Raw genomic sequence first — 27,807 nt, 5'->3', positions numbered from 1 at the left:
GCCAGCATAGTTCTAGAACAGCAGTGACTCCACTTCCAGCTCATTGCAACTTTCCTCACATCATACCTCACCCACACCCTGTAACAGATGCATGTCATGACGAAGGCAGCTCATGTCTTCTCCTTCAACTACTAGGTGTCTGTCTCACAAACACCTACTCATCCTTCAAAGCTTAACTTTTAGCAGTCACTTTTACAAGGCTTTTCCATATATTTTCTTATCTTAGGATGTAATTTATCTACACCAGTGGTTCTCAAATTGTGGTCCCTACAACTACAGAAAGAGCATCACTTGGGAACCTGTCAGAAATACAAATTCTGGGTGGGGAGTTTCAGACCAGTCTGACCAACATGGAGAAACCCCATCCCTACTAAAAATACAAAATTAGCTGGGTGTGGTGGTACATGCCTGTAATCCCAGCTACTCGGGAGGCTGAGGCAGGAGAATCACTTGAACCTGGGAGGCAGAGGTTGCGGTGAGCCGAGATCGCACCATTGCACTCCAGCCTGGGCAACAAGAGTGAAACTTCGTCTCAAAAAAAAAAAAAAAGAAAGAAGAAAAAAAAAAGAAAAGAAATACAAATTCTGGCCAGGCGTGGTGGGTCACGTCTGTAATCTCAGCACTTTGGGAGGCTGAGGCAGGCAATCACTTGAGGTCAGGAGTTTGAGACCAGCCAGGCCAACATAGTGAAACCCTGTCTCTACTAAAAATATAAAAATTAGCCAGGTGTGGTGGCGTACACCTGTAATCCCAGCTACTCGGGAGGCTGAGGCAGGATAACTGCTTAAACCCAGGAGGCGGAGGTTGCAGGGAGCTGAGATTTCACCACTGCACTCCAGCATGGGCGACAGAGCGAGACTCCATTTCAAAAAAACAGAAAAAAAAGCAGGGCGCGATGGCTCACGCCTGTAATCCCAGCACTTTGGGAGGCCGAGGAGGGTAGATCACCTGAGGTCAGAAGTTCAAGACCAGCCCAGTCAACATGGTGAAACCCCACCTCTACTAAATATACAAAAATTAGTCGGGCATGGTGACGGGCGCCTGTTATCCCAGCTACTCGGGGGGCTGACGCAGGAGAATCGCTTGAACCCAGGAGGTGGTTGCAGTGAGCCGAGATCGTGCCATTGCGCTCCAGCCTGGGCAACAAGACTGGAACTTCATTTCAAAAAAAAAAAGAAAGAAATAACAAAATTCTGTGCCACATTGGATCTACTAAATCAGATTCCAGGGCTAGGAACCTGAGTTTTAACAAGCCCTGCAAATGATTCTGATATGTGCTAAAATTGGAAAGTCAAGTTTCTCTTAGATATCTGACTTTCAGTTTCTTCACAGCAAACACTGCCTTTTCCTAGTGATTTCATTTTTTCATGAAAAATATCCACTTCATTTATATCCTTATCCCCTCTAAATACTAAGCCTTTTCCGACAGTATTTATATTCTTAATCCAAACATAACAAAAAGTATTTTTTCTTATCTTCTGAATGTTTCAAGAGATTTGGCATATTTCATCCTACTAACACTGTAACAACGGTCCTTGTTCACGGGGTGGCAGTAATAGTGAACTGTGAACTCTTTCCAAACTCACTTTTTACAATTTGTCCTTTCAGCGTTTAAGATCATCTGGTGATCTTTACATCAGATACATTGCCTTTTCTTTCTTACTGTGATGACTTGAAATTGTCAGAATTTTTTTTCCTTTTTTTTGAGACAGAGTCCCGCTCTACAGCCCAGGCTGGAGTGCAGTAAGCAGCATGATCTCGGCTCGCTGAAACTTCTACCTCTGGGATTTAAGCGATTCTGGGACCTCAGCCCCACGAGTAGCTGGGATTACAGGTGTGCACCACCATGTCTGGCTAATTTTTGTATTTTTAATAGAGACAGAGTTTCTCCATGTTGGTCAGGCTGGTCTTGAACTGCTGGCCTCAAGTGATCTGCCCGCCTCGGCATCCCAAAGTGCTAGGATTACAGGCGTGAGCCACTGCACCTGGCTAAATTGTCCTGGTCAAAATGTCACAATGAAGAACATTTTCTGGCTTCCTTCCCAAGGTGCCTTTGGTTTTTTGGTTTTTTTTTTTTTTTTTTTTTTTTTTTTTTGAGACAGAGTCTTGCTCTTATTGCCCAGGCTGGAGTGCAATGGCACGATCTCGGCTCACTGCAACCTCCGCTTCCTGGGTTCAAGCGACTCTCCTGCCTCAGCCTCCCGAGTAGCTGGGATTACAGGTGCCCACCACCATGCCCGGCTAATTTTTGTATTTTTTAGTAGAGAGAGGGTTTTACCACATTGGCCAGGCTAGTCTTGAACTCCTGACATCAGGTCATCCGCCCACCTCAGCCTCCCAAAGTGCTGGGATTACAGGCGTGAGCCATGCCTTTGGTTTCTGACTGGCAACTGCCTAACTTTTGCAAAGTGAGCACCCTAAAGTTTAGGGTGGCCTGTCTTAGAATGCAGAATCCTGGTGAAAATGTATCCTAGTCAACACTTTGTTGAAAAATCTTTATTATGGCAAAATATATGTAACTTAAAATTTACCAATGGCATTAGTGTAATCACACTGTTGTATAACCATCACCACTATCCATCCCCAAAACTTTTGCATCATGCCAAACTGAAACTCTGTATCTATTAAATAATAACCCTCCATTCTCTTCCCCCAGCCCCTGGTAACCACCATCCTACTTTGTCTCCACAAAATTTGACTATTCTAGGCATTGCACACATGGAAGTGGAATCATGTAATATTTGTCATCTGGTGTCTAGCTTATTTCATTTACAATGTCTTCAGGGTTCATTCATGTTGTAGCACGTGTTAATTTCATGACTGAATAATAGTCTTGTGTGTGTATATACCACATCTTGTTTATCCACTCATTCATGGATGAGCATTTACATTGTGTCCACCTTCATTTTATTATGTATAATCTTGCTATAAACTTGGCGCTTAAGTATCTGTTCAAGCCTCTGCTTTCAATTATTATGACTATATATCCAGAAGTAAAACTGCATAGTATAAGGTAATTCTATGTTTAAATTTTTGAAGAACCACCATACTGTCTTCCACAGCAGCTGCATTGTACATTCCTATCACCAATAAACAAAGATTCCACTTTCTGACATCCTTGCCAACACTTGTATGTACATATGTATGTATGTACGTACGTACCGAGACACAGTCTCAATCTGTCTCCCAGGCTGGAGTGTGGTCGCACAATCTCGGCTCACTGCAACCTCCGCCTCCCAGGTTCAAGCAATTCCCGTGCCTCAGCCTCCCAAGTAGCTGGAACTACAGGTTTGCATCACCATGCCAGGCTAATTTTTATATTTTTAGTAAAGATGGGGTTTCCCCATGTTGGCCAGGCTGGTCTCAAGCTCCTGACCTCAAGTGATCCGCCTGCCTCGGCCTCCCAAAGTGCCGGGATTACAAGTGTAAGCCACCACGCCTAGCCCTATTTTTTAAAATAAACATTCTAATAGGTGTTAAGTGGTATCTTACTGTGGTTGTGTATTTCCTTAGAGAGTAGTGATGGTAAGCATCTTTTTATGTGCTTAGGGGCCATTTCTTTATCTTTGGAGAAATAGCTATTTAGGCTCTTTGCTTGCTTTTTAAAAAATAAGTTTTTTTGGTTTTGTTTTTTGCTGGGTTGAAGGAGTTCCTTATATATTGTGGGTAGAAATCGCTTGTCAGATACACAATTTGCTAATATTTCCTCCCATTCTGGAGATTACCATTTCAATCTGTTGATGCACAAACGTTTTTAATTTTGATGAAGTTCGGTTTATTTTTACTTTTGTTGCCTGTGCTTTTGGTGTCTTAGCCATGTAACCACTGCCTAATCTAATATCATGAAGATTTTCCTCTATGGCTTCTTCTAAGAGTTTTATAGTTTTAAATTCTCACATTTAAGCCTTTGACCCATTTTGAGTTAAAATTTTTTTGAGAGGGACTCTCGCACTGTCACCTGGGCTGGAGTGCAATGGTGTGATCTCAGCTCACTGCAACCTCCACCTCCTGGGTCCAAGCAATTCTCCTGCGTCAGCCTCCCGAGTAGCTGGGATTACAGGTGCCTGCCACTATGTCTGGCTAATTTTTTGTATTTTTAGTAGAGATAGGGTTTCACTATGTTGGCCAGGCTGGTCTCGAACTCCTGACCTTGTGATCTGCCCACCTTGGCCTCCCAAAGTGCTGGAATTACAGGTGTGAGCCACCACGCGCAGCTGAGTTAAATTTTACATATCGTATAAGGTAAGGCTCATACTCATTTTGTTGCATGACAGTATCCAGTTTTTCAGCATCATTTGTTGAAGACTGTCCTTCCTTCATTGAGTGGTCTCTGTACCCTTGTCAAAAATCACTGGACTATATGTGAGGCCTTATATTGGGCTCTCCATTCTATCCCATTGGTCTACATGTCTTATGTCAGTATCACAGAGTTTAGATTACTGTAGCTTTGTACTAAGTTTTGAAATCAGAAAGTATGAGATCTCTAACTTTGTTCTTTTTATGGTTGTTTTGGCTTTTCATTGTGCCTTCAGATTCCATATGAATTTTAGGATAAGTAGTATTCTTTGACATATAACAGTTTTATGTTTTTATGTCGTTAAATCTAGAGCCCTTGTTTTGTTATTTTTACCATTTGTGTAAACATTATGGTAAAATGCTTTACCTTGTCCTCGTATTTAATCAATATTTAATGTTATATTTTTGGGTTTTCTATGGTTTCATGATAACTTCCAAACATTTATCTACAATATATTTTGGTGTTAAGTATGGCACAGAACCACCTTCTTGTTTTTAATGGTAAATCAGTAGTCTTGATACATTTATGAAATAATCCCTATTTTCCTCCATTGATTTAACACGCTACTTTTATCATATGTGAAATCCATTTACAAGTTTGGATCTGTTTTTGTGGTCACAGTTCTATCAATTTGTGTGCTCCTATACTACTACCATAATGTTCTAATCACTGTGGTTCTAACATATTTACATATGGGAATGGAATCTCTGATGAATTTTTCTTCAGGAACAGTGATCCAAGAGTATGTAACGTAATTTTTAAGTTTTTTTTTTTCTGAGACGGAGTCTCACTTGTTGCCCAGGCTTGAGTGTTGTGGCGTGATCTGGGCTCACTGCAAGCTCCGCCTCCCGGGTTCAAGCCATTCTCCTGCCTCAGCCTCCCGAGTAGCTGGAACTACAGGTGCCCACCACCACGCCCGGCTAATTTTTTGTATTTTTAGTAGAGACGGGGTTTCACCGTGTTAGCCAGGATGGTCTCGATCTCCTGACCTCATGATCCGTCCACCTCAGCCTCCCAAAGTGCTGGGATTACAGGCGTGAGCCACCACACCCAGCCAAAATCATTTTTATTGTTACATTTAACTTTTTGATTTAGTAAGAAATGTCATATATCTTTCTATCCAGCACATGTGAAATCCCTTGATTATCAAATTAAGTTTTCATATTGTTAAATGAAATTTGTAATTTTCTACATTTTGTTTTACACATTTTCTCTTTTATTTATTTTACTAGGTTTGTAAATTTGGTATTGTAAATACATTCTTTTCTTTAAATTACATATTGATGTATTTGGAAGATTTTTTGCTTTTTAGCCACTGGATACTTTACTGAAATCACGAGTTCTAATTAATTTTTTGGCTGGTTTCCTTTCCTTTACATTATTTTAAAGTGATGAAGATAGGTCTGCTTTTCAATGCTAAACATTTCAGTCCATTTTCTCATCATTTTGCTTTAGAATAATGTTAAACAGTAGAGGTGATAGTAGGTGGCATCCCTATCTTGACCTTCCTTTAATTGTGTAACCATACATTAGCAACGTATCATCCAAAAATGAATTTAAGAAAATGATTCTATTTTTGGCATCACCAAAAATAATAAAAATACTCTGAAATTAACTTTTCAAAAGAAGTACAAAACTTATACCCTGAAAATGAGAAAATACAGCTGAAAGAAATTAAAAAGATCTAAATAAAATGGAAAGACATCTTGTTCATGGATTAGCAGACAATATTGTTAAGATTCCAAGACTTCCCAAATTAATCCACAGATTCAGTGCAGTCCTTAATCAAAATCCCAGCTGGCTTCTTTGCAGAAATTGAAAGGCTGCCCCTGAAATTCATATGAAAATGCCACTGACCCACAACATATTTGGAAAAGAAGGACAAAGTTGGAAGACTCACACTTTCTGATTTTAAAATTTACCACAAAGCTACAGTAATGAATCAAGTGTGACACTTGGCATAAGGATAGACAAATAGAACAAGGGAATGGAATTGAGAATCCAGACATGGACCCTCTTATTTACACTGTATTTATTTTCGACATGGTACCAAAACAATTCAATAGGGAAGGAACAGATTTTTCAACCAATGATGTTGAAACAAATGGGTACCTATATGTAAAAAATGAGGTTACACCCTTCTCGCACTATATAGGAAAACTAACTCAAAATGCATCAAAGGCCTAAACATGTAAGAGGTAAAGGTATTAAACTCTTGAAAGAAAACATACAGATAAATCTTTGTGGCTCTTGATTTAGCAACGTTTTCTTAAATATGACGCAAAACATACAAGCAAAGAAAAAAGCTAAATTGGACTCTATAAAAACTTAAAACCTTTATGCTTCAAAGGGTACTATCAAGAAAGTCAACAGACAACTACTGAATGGAGAAAATATTTTCAAATCACATATTGGATAAGGTACATCCATCTTGAATATTTAAAAACAAAACCTCCTGCAAATAACTCAGTAATAAAAAAGATAGCTCAATTAAAAATGCTCAATGGATTTAAACAGACACTTACCTATAAAAGATATCCAAACAGTCAATAAGCACATGAAATGATGCTCAACATTAGTCATCAGGGAAACATGAATCAAAACCATGATGATTGACCACTTCATACTCACTGAGATGACAAAAATTTTAAATCGTTCTGACCATGATATAAAGAAATCGAAACTCCTGCAGACTGCTGGCAGGACTGTACAATTGTTGAACCACTTTGACAAACAGTCTGGCAGTTTAGCAGTTTCACTCTTAGGTATGTAGTCAAGAAAAATGAAAAACTACATGCATACAAAAATTTGTAGATAAGTGTTCATAGCAACACCATTCATAACAGCCAACAAATGGAAACAACCCAAATGTCTCTCAAATGATATGGGCAAGTAAAACGTTATATCTATATTACAGAATATTATTTGATAATAAAAAGGAATGAAGTATTGATACATGTGATGACATAAGTGAATTTCAAAAACATAATAAATGAGTCAGTCATGGAACACTACATATTGTATGAATCTGTTTATATGAAAAGTCCAGATAGGAAAATCTATAAAGACAGAAAGCAGATGAGTGGTTGCCTAGCACTGGAAATGCTGAATAAAGGGCTGGGCAACTGATAATGGATTGGATTTTTTTTTTTGGAGAGAGGAGATAAAATGTCCTAAAACTGATTAAGGTGATGGTTATACAACTCTGTGAATATAGAAAAAAAACCACTGAATTGCACAGTTAAAAGCCTACTTGTATAAGATGTGAATTATATCTCAATAAAGCTGTTACCAAAAAAAACCCCACCAGAACAAAAACAAGATATAATCAGGCCTGCTTGGTGCTCTTGGTCTTTGTGTCTCCTGTCTCTTTAAGTTTTGGACACTTTACATCCTCCCACCTCCTTATTATTTACACGATTAACTTGTTGAAGAGTCTAGGTCAGTTAATTATCTCACGTTCCTAATTTATTTTGCATGATTCCTTGTGTTGCTACGTAACTTGTTTTCTGGCAGGAATACTTTATAGGTAAATCTGTGTACTGTATCTTCCATACATATGTCTAGTTCCATGTGAAAGAGTTCCCTCTGAAACGACTCAAGTTCATTCTTTACCAATTTTTAATCTTACACAGTCATGCACTGCATAACATTTCGGTCAATTGACCGCATATAACAATGCTGGTCCCGTGAGATTATAAGGGAGCTAAAAATTCCTATTGTCTTAGTGATGTTGTAGCTGTTACAATGTCATACGGCAGTAAATTATTCATGTGTTTGTGACAATGCTGGTGTAAAAAAAAACTACTGTGTTGCCAGTAGTATAAAAGTGTAACACATACAATTATGTATAGTACATACTACTTGATAAGATAACAAACTATGTTACTGGTTACGTATCAGCTACACTATACTTTTTATCATTATTTTAGATGTACTTCTTCCAGTTATTAAAAAAAAAAAAGTTAAATGTAAAACAGCCTCAGGCAGGTCCTTCAGCAGGTATTCCAGGCAAAGGCATTGTTATTATAGGAGGTGATAGCCATTTGTGTGTTACTGCCCCGAAGACCTTCCAGTGGAACCAACTGCAGAGGTGGAAGACACTGATATTGATTATCCTGACCCTGTGTAAGCCTAAGCTAACATGTGTGTCTGTGTCTTAGTTTTTAACAAAATAGTTGAGAAAGTAAAAAATAAAATAAAAATTTTTTAAATAGAAAAAACCATATAGGATAGAATTTTTGTACACCTGTACAATGTGTTTGTGTTTTAAACAAAGTGTTAATATTACGAAGTCAAAAAGTTAAAAAAAAAAAAAAACTAGAAAGTTTATAAAGTAAAAAGATTACAGTAAGCTAAGCTTAATTTGTTAGTGAAAAAAATTTTTTTTCTAAATTTAGTGTAGTCTAAGTGCATACTGTTTATAAAATTTACTGTAGTGTGCACGTCTTAGATTTCATTTACTCACTACTCACTCACTGACTCGCCCAGAGCAACTTCCAGTCCTGAAAGCTCCATTCATGGTAAGTGATCTATTCAGGTGTACCTGCCCTTTTTTTTTTTTTGAGACAGTCTCACTCTGTGGCCTAGGCTGGAATGCAGTGGCACAATCTCGGCTCACTGCAATCTCTGCCTCACGGGTTAAAGCAATTCTCTTGCCTCAGCCTCCCGAGTAGCTGAGATTACAGACGTCCACCACCAGGCCCAGCTAATTTTTGTATTTTTAGTAAAAACGGGGTTTCACCATGTTGGCCAAGGTGGTCTCGAACTCCTGACCTCAGGTAATCACCTGCCTCAGCCTCCCAAAGTGCTGGGATTACAGGCATGAGCCACAAGCCTGGCCCAGGTGTACCCTTTTTAATCTGTTATATTGTATCTTTACTGCACATTTTATATGTTTAGATGCACAAATACTTCACATTGTGTTACAACTGCCTAAGATATTCAGCATAGTAGATGCTGTACAGGATCATAGCCTAGGAACAACAGGCTACATAATATAGCCTAGGCTGGTAGTAGGCTATATTACCTACGGTTATGTACATACTCTACAATGTTTACACAAAAAGTCACCTAACAATACATTTCTCAGAATGTGGTCCCATTGTTAAACAACGCATGACTGTACTGTTGAATTCAGTTTGCTACTATTTTGTTGAAGATTTTTGCATCTATATTTATCAAGGTATTAGTCAGTAGTTTTTTCACTGTGTCTTTGTCTAGCTTTGGTATCAGGGTAATGTAGGCCCCAAAGAGTAAGTCTGGAAGTGTTACTTCCAGTAATTTTTTCGAAGACTATGAGGAGGATGGGTGTTAATTCTTCAAATGTTTGATAGAATTCTAAAGTGAAGCTCTCTGGCTTTTCATTGTTGGGTTTGTTTTTTTTTTTTTTTTTTTAGTGATTGAATCTCCTTACTTATCTGGCCTTTTCAGATTTTCTACCTCATCAGGATTCAGTCTTGGAAAGCTGTGTTTTTATAGGAACTTACTCATTTCTTCTATGTGATGCAATCTGTTGGCATGTAATTGTTGATAATATTGTCTTATAATCCTTTTTATTTCTGTGGTATTGCTTGCAAGATCCCTTCTTTCCTTTCTAATTTGAGTTATTCCAGTCTTCTCTTTTTTCTCCCTTCATCTAGCTAGTGATTTGTCAATTTTGTTGATACTTTCAAGGAACCAAATCAGCCAGGCTGTTGATTTTGATTTTGATCTCTCTTCCTTTTCAATGTAAGCATCTACAGCTACAAACTTCCCTGTTAACACTGCATCCTATAAATTTTGTTATGATGTGTTTTTTTGTTTCAAGGTATTTGCCAGTTTTCCTTGGGATTTCCTCTTTGACCCAATGGTTGCTGTAGAGTGAGTTTTTAAATTTTCACATATTTGTGGATTTTATAGTTATCCTTCCTTGGTTTGAGGTTTCACTTCATTGTGATCAGAAATTTTGTAACAATGTCAGTCTTTGAAAATGTATTAAGACTTGTTTTGTGGCCAAACACGTGGTTTATCTGGAGGATGTTCTACGTACACTTGAGAAGAATGTGTCATCTGCTGTTGTTGGGTGGAGTGTTCTGTATGTGTCTGACAGATCGAGTTAATTTATTATGTTGCTCAAGTCCTCCATTTCCTTACTTATATGCTGTCTGGTTATTCTATCTATTTCTGAAAGTAGGGTATTGAAGTTTCCTAGTATTATTATGTTACTATTTCTTCAATTCTGTCAATGTTTGCTTCACATTATTTTAGAAGTCTGATGTTTTGGGGCATAAATATTTCTCATTTGTATCTTCTTGGTGAATTTACCTTTTTATCATTTATATAGTGTCCTTGTCTCTTGTAACAGTTTTTGACATAAAGTACATTTTGTCTTATATTAGTATTACCGCTACTATTCTCTTCTGGTGACCGCTGACAAGGATTGTCTTTTTCCATCCTTTCATTTTCAGCCTACATGTGTCTTTAGATCTAAAATGAGTCCCTTGTAGACAGCATACAGTTGGGTGCTGGCTGTTTAAATCCAATCAGCCACTCTAATTAGTTCTTTGATTTCATCCATTTACATTTAAAGTAATTACTGATAAAGGAAGGACATACTTTTTTTTTTTTTTTTTGAGACAAAGTTTCACTCTTGTTGCCCATGCTGGAGCACAATGGTGTGATCTCAGCTCACTGCAACCTCTGCCTCCTGGGTTCAAGCAATTCTCCTGCCTCAGCCTCCGGAGTAGCTGGGATTACAGGTGCCTGCCACCATACCTGGCTAATTTTTGTATTTTTAGTAGAGATGGGGTTTCACCATGTTGACCAGGCTGGTCTTGAACTTCTGACCTCAGGTGATCCACCCGCCTCAGCCTCCCAAAGTGCTGGGATTACAGGCATGAGGCACCGTACCAGGCCAGGAAGGACATACTATTACCATTTTGTTAATTTTTTCTGCATGTCTTGCAGCTTTTTTGTCCCTCCTTTCCTCTCTTACTGTCTTTGGGTTTCACTGATTTTTGTGTGTGTTACATGCTTAGATTCCCTTTTAATTTCCTTCTGTGTATATTCTATAAGTATTTTCTTTGCAATCAGTTATATAAAACATCTTAAAGTTATAACTATTTTACATCAATAATGTCAACTGAATACACTAACTGCACCATTATGGCTCCACATTCCCACTTCATGTTACTGATGTCACAATTCTTTTTTTTTGAGATGGAGTCTCACTCTGTTGCCCAGGCTGGAGTGCAATGGCACGATATCAGCTCACTGCAACCTCCGCCTCCCAGGTTCAAGCAATTTTCCTGCTTCAGCCTCCCAAGTAGCTGGGATTACAGGCACGTATGACCATGCCTGGCTAATTTTTGTACTTTTAGTGGAGATGGGGTTTCACCATGTTGGCCAGGCTGGTCTCAAACTCCTGACCTCGGGTGATCCACCTACCTTAGCCTCCCAAAGTGCTGGGATTACAGGCGTCAGCCACCGCACCAGGCCACAAATTATATCTTTATATGTTGTATTACCCCCAGCATAGACTTAGTTTTTTTTTTGTTTTTTGTTTTTGTTTTTATTTTTTTTTTTTTGAGACAGAGTCTCGCTTAGTCGCCCAGGCTGGAGTGCAATGGCGCGATCTCGGCTCACTGCAAGCTCCGCCTCCCGGGTTCACGCCATTCTCCTGCCTCAGCCTCCCAAGTAGCTGGGACTACAGGCGCCCGCCGCCTCGCCCAGCTAATTTTTTGCATTTTTAGTAGAGACGGGGTTTCACCGTGTTAGCCAGGATGGTCTCGATCTCCTGACCTCGTGATCCGCCCGCCTCAGCCTCCCAAAGTGCTGGGATTACAGGCGTGAGCCACCGCGCCCGGCCAGTTTTTTTTTTTTTTTTAAATACTTCTGTCTTTTACATTCTATGCAATAATTAAAAATCAACTTATATGTCAAGATTACAATAATATAGGCTACTTATTGTATTCGTCCATTTATTTGCCTTTAACACAGAATGTTATACTTTTATATGGCTTCATGTTGCTGTGTAGTGTGCTTTCATTTCAACCTGAAGGACTCTCTTCAGTATTTTTTATAGGGCAGGTGTAATAGTTACTGAACTCCTTCAACTATTGTTTATCTGAGAAAGTCTTAAGGACAGTTTAGCTGAATATACTACTCTTGGTTAACAGTTTTGGTTTTTTTTTTTTGCACTTAGAATGTACCACCCCACTGCCTGTTGGCCTGCAAGGTTTCTGCTGAGAAATCTGCTGAAATTCTTATAGAACTCCCTTGAACGAGACCAGCTGCTTTTCTCTTGTCAATTTCAAGATTCTCTTTGTATTTTACTTTTGACAATTTGATTATAATGTATCTTAGAGTTGGGTGTCTTTGGAATTGTCCTCTCTGGAGTTCCTTGAGCTTCCTGAATTTGTATGCCCAATCCTTTCCTCAAAAAAGGGCAAGTTTGGGACATTTTCAGCCATTATTTCTACAAATAAGCTCTCTCCCCCTTCTTCTCTCTTCTCATTCCAAGACTTACATTATGCATATACTGGTTCACTTGATGATCTCCCATGAGTCCCTTAGACTGTCGTTACTTTTCTTCATTTTTTTCTCTTTGCTCCTCTAACATAATTTTATTACGTCAGAACTTTTCGTAGACACGGGGTCTCATTATGTTGACCAGGCTGGTCTTGAACACCTGGCTTCAAGTGACCCTCCTGCCTTGGCTTCCCAAAGCACTGAAATTACAGGTGTAAGCCACTGTGCCCAGCCTCTGACTTAATTTTAGATGATCTGTCTTCAAATGTGTTGATGTCTTCTGCGTAATCAAGTCTGCTGTTGACTTTTATAGTTCAGATATTGTATTCTCCAGCTCCAGAATTTATTTGGTTCCTTCTTATAATTTGTATCTTCTAGTTTACACTGTCACTTTGTTCTTGCATCATTTTCCTGACTTTGCTTAGTTTTTTGTGTTCTCTTAAGTTTTTAAATTATTTGTCACAGTTTTTAAGTCATCTGTCACAAAGTTCAGAGATCTGCATTTCTTTAGGGTGAGTTTCTAAAGCTTTGTTTTCTTCTTTGACTTGATCAATGTCCCTGCTCCTTTGTATGCCTTCTGATCCTTTTTTAATGGGTATTTGGGCATTTGAAAAAACAGAAAACAAATACCTTTCTGAGTCTTTACAACTGGCTTCATACAGGGAAACACTTTCATGAATCAGCCCAGTTAGAGGTTTTAGGACCACTCAAATTTTTCTGAGACATTTGTCTTCTCTGGGCTTCTATGTGTGTTTTTGACAGTCTTAATTTCCCTAGCAACCTATTGCTATTCCCTCGCAGAAACCCATTAATCTCTGTGTCCCTCAGACCTCTCCCAGCAGAAGTGCAGATCTCTGCAGCTCTTACGTGCTGCAGCAATCACTTCTGTTTCCTGCAGCTCCCAAACTATGCTACTGTTGCGGGAAGGGAGGGACCCTGAACAGAGGGACTGGCTGAAGCCATGGCAGAACATAAAGCCATAGTGAAGATTTCATAGATATTTATTAGTTCCCCAAATTAATACTTTTATAATTTCTTATGGCTGTCTTTACTGCAATCTCTGAACATAAATTGTGACGATTTCACAATTGTGAAGTGACACCTATCACTTCCCCAGTCAATACCCTTGTGTTTTCCTATGCTTGTCTTTAATCTCAATCCCATCATCTCTTTTGTAAGCTGAGGAGGATGTATGTTGCCTCAGGACCCTGTGATGATTGTGTTAACTGCACAAATTGTTTGTAGAGCATGTGTGTTTGAACAATATGAAATCTGGGCACCTTGAAAAAAGAAAAGGGTAACAGCAATGTTCAGGGAACAAGGGAGATAACCTTCAACTCTGACTGCCAGTGAGCTGGGCAGAACAGAGCCATATTTCTCTTCTTTCAAAAGCAAAGAGGAGAAATATCGCTAAAGTCTTTTTCTCAGTCAGGAACATCCCTGAGAAAGAGAATGCGCCCCTGAGGGTAGGCCTCTGAAATGGCCGCTTTGGGGGCAGCTGTCTTTTACAGTCGAAGCTGAAGGGATGAAATAAGCCCTGGTCTCCTGTAGTGTTCCCAGGCTTATTAGGATGAGGAAATTCCCGCCTAATAAATTTTGCTCAGACCGGTTGTCTGCTCTCAAACCCTGTCTCCTGATAAGATGTTATCAATGAAAATGCGTGCCCGAAACTTCATTAGCAATTTTAATTTCGCCCCGTCCTGTGGTCCTGTGACCTAGCCTTGCCTCCATTTGCTTTGTGATATTTTATTACCTTGTGAAGCATGTGATCTCTGTGACCCACACCCTTATTCGTGCACTCCCTCCCCTTTTGAAAATCGCTGATAAAAACTTGCTGGTTTTATGGCTCAGGGAGCATCACGGAACCTGCCGACATGTGATATCTTCCCTGGACACCCAGCTTCAAAATTTCTCTTTTGTACTCTTTCCCTTTATTTCATCAGAGCAGCCGACGCTTAGGGAAATAGAAAAGAACCCACGTTGAATATCGAGGGTGGGGGTTTCCCCGATATGCTACCATTCCCTTCAGCACTCTGAGTGAGATGAGATGCAAACCAGTCCTGTGGGCAGACTTTGGATAAGCCAAAATATTGAACACACAGTCCATTATTTCGTTTTTGTCCCAAGGGAGAAGGCAGGGGATAGGAAATTTCCTCCTGGTTGCATTGCACTATACTGCGAGGGGAACACACATGCAAAATGCCACAAACTTTCCCACTCCTTCTGAAGGAGTCCCTTCTTTTTAACGTTTTAGCCTGAGTGCTGCAGCTTCTCAATTGGTCTCTACAATTCTCACTAACATGTCCTTGTCACTATATTGAAATTAACTGGTGTTTCCATGAAGGAATAAGGGCCTGAAACTACCTACTCCAACATATTGATGATGTTAGTCCTATAGCCAAATTTTACTATCATTAGTTATAACACATATTACCTTCCACCTCAGGTTGTACTGAATTTTTCTATCTCAATTTCTTTGATAATAGCTCACCCTTATGTTACTGAATCACACAAGAAAATCAGTCTTATAAGGTATACCCAGTATATCAGATTTACTCCTCAATGGCTTTAGTTGTTTTTAAATATTAAATCCATCCTTAAACAAGTTATAACTGTGATCAAATATACAAAAAAACCCTGTCAGAAGTTTCCAAAGGTAATTTCTGAAGAGATTACTTTGCTAAAATATTTTGAGTTATACTAGTATTCTTAGAATAAATATAATGCCTGCCCAAGTGGTTAACAGAGTCCTATAACAAAAAAAAAAAAGATTTTAAGATAAGGTTACATTATTTAAAATCACAAATTTTACATCTTCCTAAAGAGATGTGAATACCTGCTTGTGATGCCCACACGTATTTAATTAATCTGGTACTACTTACTCTTCTATTATTATATTTAAAAGTTTATTTATACACCTTAAAATTGTTCTACCTTTATGAATATACAGTAATTAAGTTGAAAACAATATTTTAACTAAAAGGATCTAGGTTCAACAGAAACTGTAAATCCTGAACATGTCAACAGACAACTTTTTATTTAGAGATGTTAAAATGAATCCTGAGAAATACGTGTGCTAAATATTATTCTCTTATGTTATTAGACTAATATAAAAACACAGTATTACATGATCCCGATTCCATTATTTTTCTTCAGACAGGGTCTCACTCTGTTGCCCAGGCTGGAGTACAGTGGTACAATCACAGCTCACTGCAGCCTCGACCTCCCCAGGTTCAGGTGATCCTCCCACCTCAGCCTCCGAGGGAACTGGGGTTACAGGCACGTGCCACCACGCCTGGTTAATTTTTGTATTTTTTGTAGATATGGGGTACTGCCATGTTGCCAAAGCTGATCTCAAACTCCTAGGCTCAAGCTATCCTCCGACTTCAACCTCCCAAAGGGCAAGGATTACAGGTATGAGACACCGTGCCCAGCCCTCATCTAGTTCTAACAAATAAAATTTCTCTGCAGAACTTTAATACTGCAGGCCTTCCTAATTAGCAGTTACTTCTAAAATAAGGCTAGATTTAGGGAAATAATTGATGTAGGTACTAAGAGACAGAATTCTAAACAAAGGTGTATTTGTGTTCTATTGCTGCCATAACAAATACCACAAACTTAACATTTAAACAACACAAATTCATTATTTTACACTTTTGTAGGTTCAAAAGTCTAATACGGGTCTCAGCCAGCCAAAATCAATGTATATTCAGAGCTGTGTTCCTCTCCGGAGGCTAAGGGAGGATTCATTTCCTTGCTTATTCAAGTTGCATGCAGAATCCAGTTTGCTGCAGTTAGAGCACTGAGATTTGTATGTCCTTTGTGACTGTCGGCAGAGGGCAATTCCCAGCTTCTAGAAGATATCTGATGGCCAGGCACGGTGGCTCACACCAGTAATCCCAGGACTTTGGGAGGCCAAGGTGGGCAGATCACAAGGTCAAGAGTTTGAGACTATCCTGGCTGACACAGTGAAAACCCGTCTCTACTAAAAATACAAAAATTAGCTGAGTGTGGTGGTGCACACCTGTAGTCCCAGCTACTTGGGAGACTGAGGCAGGAGAATCACTTGAACCCGGGAGGCAGAGGTTGCAGTGAGCCAAGATGGCACCACTGCACTACAGCCTGGTGACAGAGTAAAACTCCATCTCAAAAAAAATAAATAAATAAAGATTATCTGAATTCCATGTCTTATGGCCCTCTTTCTCCATCTTCAAAAGCCAGCAAGAGTGGGGTGAGTCTCTGGCCTACTCTTCTGAATCCTCCTGGTTTAAAGAGTTTATGTGATTACTAAGACCACTCACATAATCCTGGATAATCTCCCTATTTTAAGGTCAGCTGATTAGCAACTTTAATTCCCTTTTGCCATGTGCTATGGTTTGAACGTTTGTTTCCTCCAAAAGTCATGTTGAAACTTAATTCCCAATATGACAGTATTGATAAGTGGGGCCTTTAAGAAGTGACTGGGTCCGGGCACAGTGGCCCACATCTGTAATGACAACATTTTGGGAGGCCAAGGCAGGAGGAATGCTTGAAGCTAGGAGTTCAAGATCATCCTGTGCAACGAAGCGAGGTCTGATCTCTATACAAATTTTTTAAAAATTAGCTGGGCAGGCCGGGCGTGGTGGCTCAAGCCTGTAATCCCAGCACTTTGGGAGGCCGAGACGGGCGGATCACGAGGTCAGGAGATCGAGACCATCCTGGCTAACACGGTGAAACCCTGTCTCTACTAAAAAATATAAAAAAACTAGCCAGGCGATGTGGCGGGTGTCTGTAGTCCCAGCTATTTGGGAGGCTGAGGCAGGAGAATGGCGCAAACCCGGGAGGCGGAGCTTGCAGTGAGCTGAGATCCTACCACTGCACTCCAGCCTGGGCGACAGAGCGAGACTCTGTCTCAAAAGAAAAAAGAAAAAAATTAGCTGGGCAAAGTGGTATATACCTGTAGTCCCTACTCAAAGGGACGAGGCAGGAAGACTGCTTGAGGCTAGGAGTTTGGAGGCTGCAGTAAGCAATGACTGGGCCACTGCACTCCAGCCTAGGTGACACGAGGAGACCCCATCTCCAAAACAAAAGCTTTTTTTAAAAAAGGTGACCGGGTTATGAGGGATGCCCTCAGGAAAGGATTAATTCATCCAAGGGTTAATGGATTAATGGATTATCATGGGAATTGGACTGGTGGCTTTATAAAAGGGAGAGAGACCTTAGCTAGCACACTCAGCCCCCAGCCATGTGATACCCTGCATCACCTCTGGACTCTGCAGGAGACCAGGAAGAAGGGCCTCATCAGAGGCAGCCCCTCAAATTTGTTCGTTTTTTTTTTCTTTTGAAACAATCTTGCTCTGGTGCCCAGGATGGAGTGCAGTGGTGCAATATCAGCTCACTGCAACCTCCACCTCCCAGATTCAAGCGTTTCTCCTGCCTCAGCCTCCCAAGTAGCTGAGATTACAGGCATGTGCCATGATGCCCACCTATTTTTTGTATTTTTAGTAGAGACAGGGTTGCCCATTGCACCATGTTGCCCAGGCTGGTCTCGAACTCCCGACCTCAGGTGAACGGCCCACCTTGAACTCCCAAAGTGCTGGGATTACAGGCATGAGCCACCGTGCCTGGCCCTGGCTTTTCCCTTTTTTAATCTTCATATATTCTGAGTCACATATTTCAAATTAAAAAACAAACCTTTACACACTTCTCCTGAATATCATTTCTCTGGGAAGCGAATTTGAGTTGTGGTTTTTTACCATCCATTCCAGATTCTTCATGTTTCACTTTGCTAAGATGATGATCCGAAATCCAGTCCATGAAGACAGTTAAAAGTTCATAAACTTGTCCATTAAGTGGTACCTATATGTCAAAAATTAAATCATTCATTTCAGTTCACAACTTCATAAAACTTCAAAGACAAGTCTTAAATTTGGTAAATAATTAAAGAATAATTTGACTAAAGTAATTCACTAAAATGTGTTAAGGACAGAGCTTCTCCAAACAAAAGAAATTCAAAATCAAAGTTTCCCAACTTGCCTGGTGCTGTGGCTCAAGCCTGCAATCCCAGCACTTTGGGAGGCTGAGGTGGTTGGATCACCTGAAGTTCCCTAGAAGTTCGAGACCAGCCTGGCCAACATGGTGAAACCTGTCTTTACTAAAAATACAAAAATTAGCTGGGCGTGGTGGCGCATGCCTGTAATCCCAGTTACTTGGAAGGCTGGGGCAGGAGAATCACTTGAATCCAGGAGGTGGAGGCTGCAGTGAGCCGAGATTGCACCACTGCACACCGGTCTGGGAAAAAGAGCAAGACTCCATCTCAAAAAAGAAAAAACAACAACAAAAAAACCAAACAAACACAAAAACCTCCCCATCTAATATTAAAAACATGTTAAATGATGACTGAGAGAAGGCAAGAAAAGTCATCATAATTAGGAAGTTAAAATAACTTGTACCTTATTACTAAAAGAAAACTTTTCATAAAAATTCTTTATCCAAGTTTGATAAGATGGAAAAAAAGTAAAATTAGCCTTAACTCAAGAGCATGAACCTCCCGCAATTAAAAGACTAAAAAAAATTAAAGGTTTCCAGAGCTAAAGAATTTCCACTATGAAACTTCCTATCTTTTTCTTCTCACAAAAATTGTTACTTTGTCTTTCCAGTATATCATTGAATACACATATGAACTTTTTTCCCCTAGAAATCTTGTCCTCCGAGAGTCTACCAAAATGAAAAGTAAAATAACAAAGTAATTTATAAATTTAATTAGACTAATTTTAAGTATTATTACAAAACACATTTCTAATTTAATTCAATTTTTTTAAAATAAGATACCACTACACATATCCACCTTAAGCAGGGAACTATGTTAAATTTATTTATTTTTTTAATCTGCAGGCCAGGCATGGTGGCTCACGCCTATAATCCCAGCACTTTGGGAGGCAGAGGCAGCTGGATCACCTGAGGTCAGGAGATCGAGACCAGCCTAGCCAACATGGTGAAACCCTGTCTCTACTAAAAATACAAAAAATAGCCAGGTGTGGTGGTGGGTGCCTGTAATCCCATTTCTTCAGGAGGCTTGAACCCAGAAGGCAGAGGCTGCAGTGAGCCAAGGTTGTGCCACTGCACTCCAGCCTGGGTGACAGAGTGAGACCCCCATCTCAAAAAAAAAATAAAATTAAAAATATTAATAAATTAAAAAATAAAAAAACAAAAAAATTCAAAGACAGAGAAATATAAAAGCAAATTAATAAAAAGGCAACATTAAGTCAATGGCAATCCACAAAATCAGAATGAATAAAGACAAAATGATAAATAGTAGCATTAGTGCATTATTCTGAAGAGCAATTTTTCACTTTCTCAATTTTTTTCAAATAGAAACTAACTCCCTTTAGATGAAAACTTCAATTATCTTCAGTCCCTGAATATAAAATCTGTACCTTTTCAATTTACTCCAATTTTCTCAATTTATAAAGAACTAGAAAATTTATCAAAATATCTGAATGATCAAAGCCCATAAGATACTACTACACACCCACTGGAAGGGTCAAAATGAACAAAACTGAAAACACCAAATGTTGACAAGGTTGTGGAGCAACCAAAACTTTGATACACTGTTAATGGGAGTATAAAACAGTACAACCAATTTGGAAAACCGTCAGTTTCTTAAAAACATACATCTACCTTTATCTACTTTATGACCCAGAGATTGTAGTCCTGGTATATACCCAAAACAAATGAAAACATATATCCATAAAAACCCTGCACATCAATATTTGTAGCAGCTTTATTTATTGCAGACAAAAACTAGAAAAAGCCCAGGTGTCTATCAACAGAAGAATGAAGGAACAAACTCTGATACATTAATACAATGAAAAACTACTGAGCAATAGTAGGGAACAAACTACTGATACACTCATAATTATGCTGACAAAAGCCTTACACAAACAAGTACACACAATACAATTCCACTGACCAAATGTCTCACACAGGCAAAACTAATTTCTGCAAAACTTCTGGCAGAAAAGAATGACCAGGAAAGGACATTAGAGAACTTCCTAAGATAATTGAAAGTTCTATATTCTAGTACAGTGGAAATATTCTACATTTGGTTGTAGGCAACATAAATATTTATCAAAATTAATCAAACTTTACGCTACAGGATTTGTGCGTTATGTTACCACATGTAATTTATATCTCAAATTTTACAAATTTTTTTTTTTTTTTTTTTTTTTTTTTTTTTGAGACGGAGTCTCGCTCTGTCGCCCGGGCTGGAGTGCAGTGGCCGGAATCTCAGCTCACTGCAAGCTCCGCCTCCCGGGTTTACGCCATTCTCCTGCCTCAGCCTCCCGAATAGCTGGGACTACAGGCGCCCGCCACCTCGCCCGGCTAGTTTTTTGTATTTTTTTTAGTAGAGACGGGGTTTCACCATGTTAGCCAGGATGGTCTCGATCTCCTGACCTCATGATCCGCCCGCCTCGGCCTCCCAGAGTGCTGGGATTACAGGCTTGAGCCACCGCGCCCGGCCAAATTTTACAAATTTTTAGGGAAAAAAAGATACATGGAAATCCATTCAGGGATGGGTTGCAGTCTTGACTGAAAAATAGCAAATGCTTGTGGAGTGTCAAAACATACTAAGCAATAAAGCCACGAATGAAGTGTCAATGATACTGTACCTGAAACACTGCCAAAATATAATAGTTTTGTTTTTGCAAATGAAAGTATATTTTAAATATTCTTGAGATATTTCCCTTTTAAGAAAGTATTATGGTGAATCCTTTCTCTTTTCAAAGAGAAAAGATTAAAGCACAAGAGAAATCTTCCTGGCTTTCCATTGGAGAAATTTTCAATCATATCATACCTTGTAAGTTTTTGAAACTGGTGCTTTTTCTTGTTTTAAACTTTTCATTTCATGAACAGCATGGGAACTTCCTTTCAATCTCTGTATTGTCATAAACTCGTACTTCCTCTGCAACAGTACATATGCATGAATTAAAGGACAATTGTATCAAAATGAGTAAACTCAAAGGCAATCATCTAAAAATATACTTATGTCTGTAAAGAACAGGCAACTTACCTGTAAATTATCTAAACGAGCTTGAACTCTTTTCGCCTGAATGTCCATCTTCCTGTTTTCCTCACTTGCTTCATTCAACTAAAGGGTAGAAAAAGTTAGATATTTCAATCTAAACCTTCAACTGGTTTCATACTAAGGGTTCTCAATCTACTTTTCCCTAAAATATTAATGATTCGTAAGATAATTTACTTTATCTTATGAAAAATGTACAAGACACCAGATGTCTTAAAAGCATATACATATATTTTAGTGGAAAATGCTTTTATTAATAAGTAAATTGTTATTAGAACTATAACATATATAAAGAAAAGTATAAAATCCTAAGTATGCAGTACAATGAGCTATAACTGGGATTGCATTACTGGGATTATGTGTGTGTGTGTGTGTGCATATACTGATATGTATATGTATGGAAGAACTGACATATTTACCATATTGAGTCTTCCTATACATGAACATATCTTCAATTTATTTAGGTTTTATTTTCTTTTAATAATGTTTTGTAGTTTTCAGTAGTGATGTCTTGCACATCTCCCTTTAGATTTATTCCTGGGTATCCAATTACTTTTTTATGATGTTACTTATGGTATCTTACAATAAAATTTATGATATATATACACCATGAATAGAATACTATGTGGCCATAGAAAAGAATGAAATCATGTCTTTTGCAGCAACATGGATGGAGTTGGAGGTCATTAATCCTAAGTGAAATAACTTAGAAACAGAAAATTAAATACTGTATGCTCTCACTTATAAGTCAAAGATAAACAATGGGTACACACATACGGACATAAACATGGAAATAACAGATACTGGGGACTCCAAAAGGGAAGGGGGGAGAAGGGTAGGTGTGGAAAATTAACCTATTGGGTACAATGTTCACTATTTGAGTGAAGAGTACATTTTAGAAGCCCAGACCTCACTGTTAGACAATATATCCACGTAACAAAGCTGCACATGTACCCTCTGAATCGAAAATAATGTTCTTAAAAAATGAAAAGTAGCTTTTTGAACAAATAAAAAACCAAACAAACCATGAGCTAGACTAAGAAAAAAAGAAGAGGTTGAGTGCAGTAGCTCACACCTGTAATCCCAGCACTTTGGGAGGGTGAGGCAGGAGGATCACTTGAGCCCAGTTCAACACCAGCCTCAGCAACACAGTAAGACCTCATCTCTATAACAAAATTTAAAAATTAACCAGAGGTGGTGGCGCATGCCTGCAGTCCCAGCTACTAAGCAGGCTGAGGTAGAAGGGTGGTTTAAGTCCTGGAGGTTAAGGTTACAGCAAGCCGTGGTGATGCCACTGCACTTCAGCCTGGGAAACAGATGGAGACAGTCAAAACAAAAAAAACATAGAGAAAGAAAGAAAAGGAAGAGAAGAAATAGTACCAAGAGAAGGAAGGGAAGAAAAGAGAAAAGGAAAGCAGGGGGAGGGGAGGGGAGGAAGGGAAGAAGAAGAAAGAAAAAAGAAAAGAAAAAAGGAGAAAAGACCCAAATAGATAAAATCGGAAACAAAAAAGGAGACATTACAAGTGGTACCACAGAAATACAAGGATCACTAGAGACTACAGAGATCATTATGAAAGAACTATAGGCCAACAAACTGGAAAACCCAGAGGAAATGGATAAATTCCTAGGCACATAAAACCTACCAAGACTGAATCAAGAAGAAATAGAAAACTAGAACAGACCAATAACAAGTAACAAGACCGAATGGTGGTCAAAAGTTTCCCAGCAAAGTAAAGCCCAAACTAAATGGCTTCACTGCTGAACTGTACTTTTAAATTCACTAAATGGTTTCACTGCTGAATTCAAACTTTTAAAGTACAAATACCAATTCTTCTCAGACTATCCCAAAAACCTCAAGGGTAGAGAATTCTTCCAAACTCATTGTACAAAGCCAGCATTACCCTGATACCAAAACCAAACCAAGACACAACAAGAAAACTCCAGGCCAATAGTCCTGATGAACATAGATGCTAAAATCCTCAACAAAATATTAGCAAACCAAATTCAACAACACACCAAAAAGATAATATACCATAACCAAGTGAGATTTATCCCAGGGAAACAAGGAAGGCTCAAATATGCAAATAAAAAAAATGTGATATATCACGTTTTAACAGAATAACAATGAAGTATAAAAACCTTACGATCACTTCAACAGACACAGAAAAAGTATGATAAAATTCAACATCTCTTCACAGTAAAAACTCTCAACAAATTAGGTACAGAAGGAATGTACTTCAACACACTAAAAGCTATGTGTAACAAACCCACAATTAACATCTTACTGAACAGGGAAAAGCTGAAAATTTTTCCCCTAAGAACTAGAACAAGACAAGGATGCCCATTCTCACCACTCTTGTTCAATGTGGTACTAGAAGTACTAGCCAGAGTAATTAAGTAAGAAAAAGAAATAAAAGACATCCAAATTGGAAATAACAGGCTGGGTGTGGTGACTCATGCCTGTAATCCCAGCAATATGGGAGGCTGAGGCAGGCAGATCACCTGAGGCCAGGAGTTCAAGACCAGCCTGGCCAACACAGCAAAACTCCGTCTCTACTAAAAATACAAAAATTAGCCAGATGTGGTGGCGCATGCCTGTAATCTCAGCTACTCAAGAGGCTGAGGCAGGAGAATGGTGTGAACTCAGGAGGCGGATGTTGCAGTGAGCAGATATCGTGCCACTGTACTCCAGCCTGGGCGACAGAGTGCGACTCCATCTCAAAAAAACAAACAAAAAACAAATTGGAAATAAGTCAACTTGTCCTTCTTTGCAGACGACATGATCTTCAATGCAAAGAAACTGACAGGCTCCACCAAAAATTTCTTAGAACTGATAAATTCAGTAAAGTTGAAGGACACAAAATCAACATACAAAAATCAGTAGCATTTCCAAACACTAACAACAAACTAACTGAAAAAGAAATAAAGAAATCTATCCTGTTTACAATGGCTACAAAAATAAAATAAAATACCTGGGAATAAATGTAATCAAGGAAGTGAAAGATTTCCACAATGAAAACTATAAAACACTGATGAATGAAATTGAAGATCACACACACAAAAAGAAAAGATATTTCATATTCATGGACTGGAACAATTAATACTGTCAAAATAACCAAAGTCATCTATAGATTCAACATAATGTCTATTAAAATACCAACAACATGCTTCACAGAAATAGAAAAAAATCCTAAAATGTGTATGAAATCATGAAAGACCCAAATAAGCAAAAGCAATCCTGTGTGAAAACAACAAACCCAGAGGCATCACACTAAACTCAAAATATACTACAAAATTGTAGTAACCAGAACAGCATAGTACTGGCATAAAAATAGACACATAGACTAATGGAACAGCATAGAGAACTCAGAAATAAATCCACACATTTATGGCCAACTGATTTTCTACAAAGGTGCCATGAGCATTAATAAGGGAGATGACAGTCTCCTCAACAAATGGTGCTGGGAAATGGATATCCATATGCCTAAGAATAAAACTAGACCCCATCTCTCATCACAGACAAAAATCAACCTGAAATATAAGACCCAAAACTATGAAACTACTAGAGGAAAAAGTGGGAAATAGTTCAGGACACTCGCCTGGGCAAAGATATTATGGATAAGACCTCAAAAGCACAAGCAACAAAAGCAAAAACCGACAATTGAGATTGGAAACAATAAAAAGAAAAATGATACAACCTGCAGAATAGGAGAAAATATATGCAAACTATTCATCCAACAAGGATGAAAATCCAGACAATACAACGAACTCAATAGCAAAAAAAAAAAAAATCCAAATAAAAAAATGGGTAAATAATCTGAAGAGACATTTCTCAAACAAAGGCATACAAACAGTCAACAGGTATATGAAAAAATGCTCAGTATCACTAATCATCAGGTTAATGCAAATCGAAACCATGATCAAGTATCAATCTCATCCCAGTTAGAATGGTTATGAAGAAGACAAAAAGTAATAAACGTTGGTGATGATGTGGAGAAGGAAAACTCTTTTACATTGTTGGTGGGGATATAAATTAGCACAGCCATTATGAAAAACAGTATTCAGGTTCCCCAAAAAACTAAAATCACAACTACCATATGATCCTGCAATACCACTTCTGGGTATATATTCACAGGAAAGAAAATCAGTATATTGAAGAGATATCTGCACTCCCATGTTTACTGCAGTAGTAGGTGCAATAGCCAAAGTATGGAAAGTTGCTAACCCATGTGTCCATCAATAGATAAATTTATAAAGAAAATGTAGTGTATACATAAACAATGAAATACTATTCAGCTATGAAAAAGAACAAAATCTTGTTATTTGCTGCAACATGGATGAGCCTGAAAGACCTTACGTTAAGTGAAATAAGTCAAGCACAGAACGATAAATACCACATGTTCTTACTCATGTGGAAGCTAAAAAACAAGTTGATCTCACAGAAGTACAGAACATAATATTGGTTATTAGAGGTTGCAAAGGCTGTGGAAAGGAAGGAATGGAGAGAAGTTGGTTAACAGACACAAAATTAGAACTGGATGGGGAGCCGGGTGCAGTGGCTCAGGCCTGTAATCCAAGCACTTTGGGAAGCCGAGAAGCAGGTGGATCACTTGAAGCCAGGCATTTGAGACCACCCTGGCCAACATGGTGAAACCCCATCTCTACTAAAAATACAAAAATTAGCCGGGTGTGGTGGTGGGTGCCTGAAATCCCAGATACTTGGGAGGCTGAGGCAGGAGAATCGCTTGAGTCCAGGAGGTAGAGGTTGCAGTGAGCCGAGATCAAGTCACTGCACTCCTGCCTGGGCAACAGAGTGAGACTCATCTCAAACAAAACAAAACAAAACAAAAAGAAGAACTAGATAGGAGGAGTAAGTTCTAGCTTTACAGCACTACAGGGTAACTACAATCAAGAATTTATGGCATATTTTCTAATAGAAAAAGAGAGGATTTTGAATATTTCCAATACAAAGAAATGATAAATGTTGAGTTGACGGATTTGCTAATTACTCTGATTGATCATTACACATTACTGTATTGAATATCACTGTACCCCATAATTATGCACAATTATGTCAATTAAAAATAATTTTAAAACCCCATTCGATGGAATTCTTAAATTCAACTGATGTGTTTTTTAGTTTTCAAATTTCAATTTAATTCCTTTCCACAGACTTACTATATAGGCAAAAATGTACCTACGCTAGGAATTCTCTAATGAAGCTGTCAATCTATTTTTCTACTTTCTTGAACATATTAATCATTATTTTAAAGTCATTGCCTGTTAAATGTGGATCACTTGCAAGTACGCTTATATTCTCTGGGGTTTTCTTCTTCATTTTGAGTTATGCAATTCTGTCTTTTGATATGCTTATTCATTTTGTATAGAATGAAAGACGTATTTTCCTCTGCTAGGCATTTAAACTGAGGAGTAAGCACCTTAATCTGATCAGGAACTGCACTTAATCAAGGCCAGGTTTCAATTTAGGAAAGTTCTGTCTCCCTCTAATTCACCCAGTCCCAAGGCACAACCCTGCTCCTTTCAACTGAGATCTTGGGGTGTTCACTGGGACTATCTCCCCATGATGAGGCTTGAACATTAATCCTTGCCTCCTCAGTTCAGCTAGACTTAACGAGAAATGCTTTTAAATTATTAGAGAATGTATATCCAGTGTTAGCATAAATTACTGTGTAAGTCAGTCACAGAAATAACATATCTTTTTCTTCAGCAATTTCAAAGTACATGTCATTCATCTGGCCAGGAGCTGGCTAAATATGCCCATTGCTTGTTTTTATAAATACAGTTGTTTTGGAACACAGCCACACTCATTCACTTATTGCCTATGGCTGTTTTTGCATTATGATGGCAGAGCTGGGTCAGTAAAGAGAGACCACATGGCCTACAAAGCCCAAAATACTTACTATCTAGTCCTTAA

General features: G+C 38.6%; 1 protein-coding gene across 7 annotated transcripts in view; it reads right to left on the bottom strand.

Moving 5' to 3' along the window:
- Window positions 1-27,807, bottom strand: part of CCDC138 (coiled-coil domain containing 138) — a 128,250-nt gene that overhangs the window by 84,395 nt on the left and 16,048 nt on the right. For all 7 annotated transcript variants that reach the window (XM_015113095.3, XM_077958985.1, XM_028832285.2 and 4 more), the window contains 3 exons: window positions 21,861-21,938; window positions 21,645-21,752; window positions 18,482-18,646 (listed from right to left, as the gene is read on the bottom strand). In XM_015113095.3, coding sequence (XP_014968581.3) covers window positions 18,482-18,646; window positions 21,645-21,752; window positions 21,861-21,938 — 351 coding nt within the window. The remainder of the gene's footprint in view (window positions 1-18,481; window positions 18,647-21,644; window positions 21,753-21,860; window positions 21,939-27,807) is intronic.

This window comes from Macaca mulatta, chromosome 13 (genome assembly GCF_049350105.2).
Source record: "Macaca mulatta isolate MMU2019108-1 chromosome 13, T2T-MMU8v2.0, whole genome shotgun sequence".
Lineage (NCBI taxonomy): Eukaryota > Metazoa > Chordata > Mammalia > Primates > Cercopithecidae > Macaca > Macaca mulatta.
The sequence above is the reverse complement of the archived record's forward strand: the minus strand, read 5'-3'. Positions and strand labels throughout refer to the sequence as shown.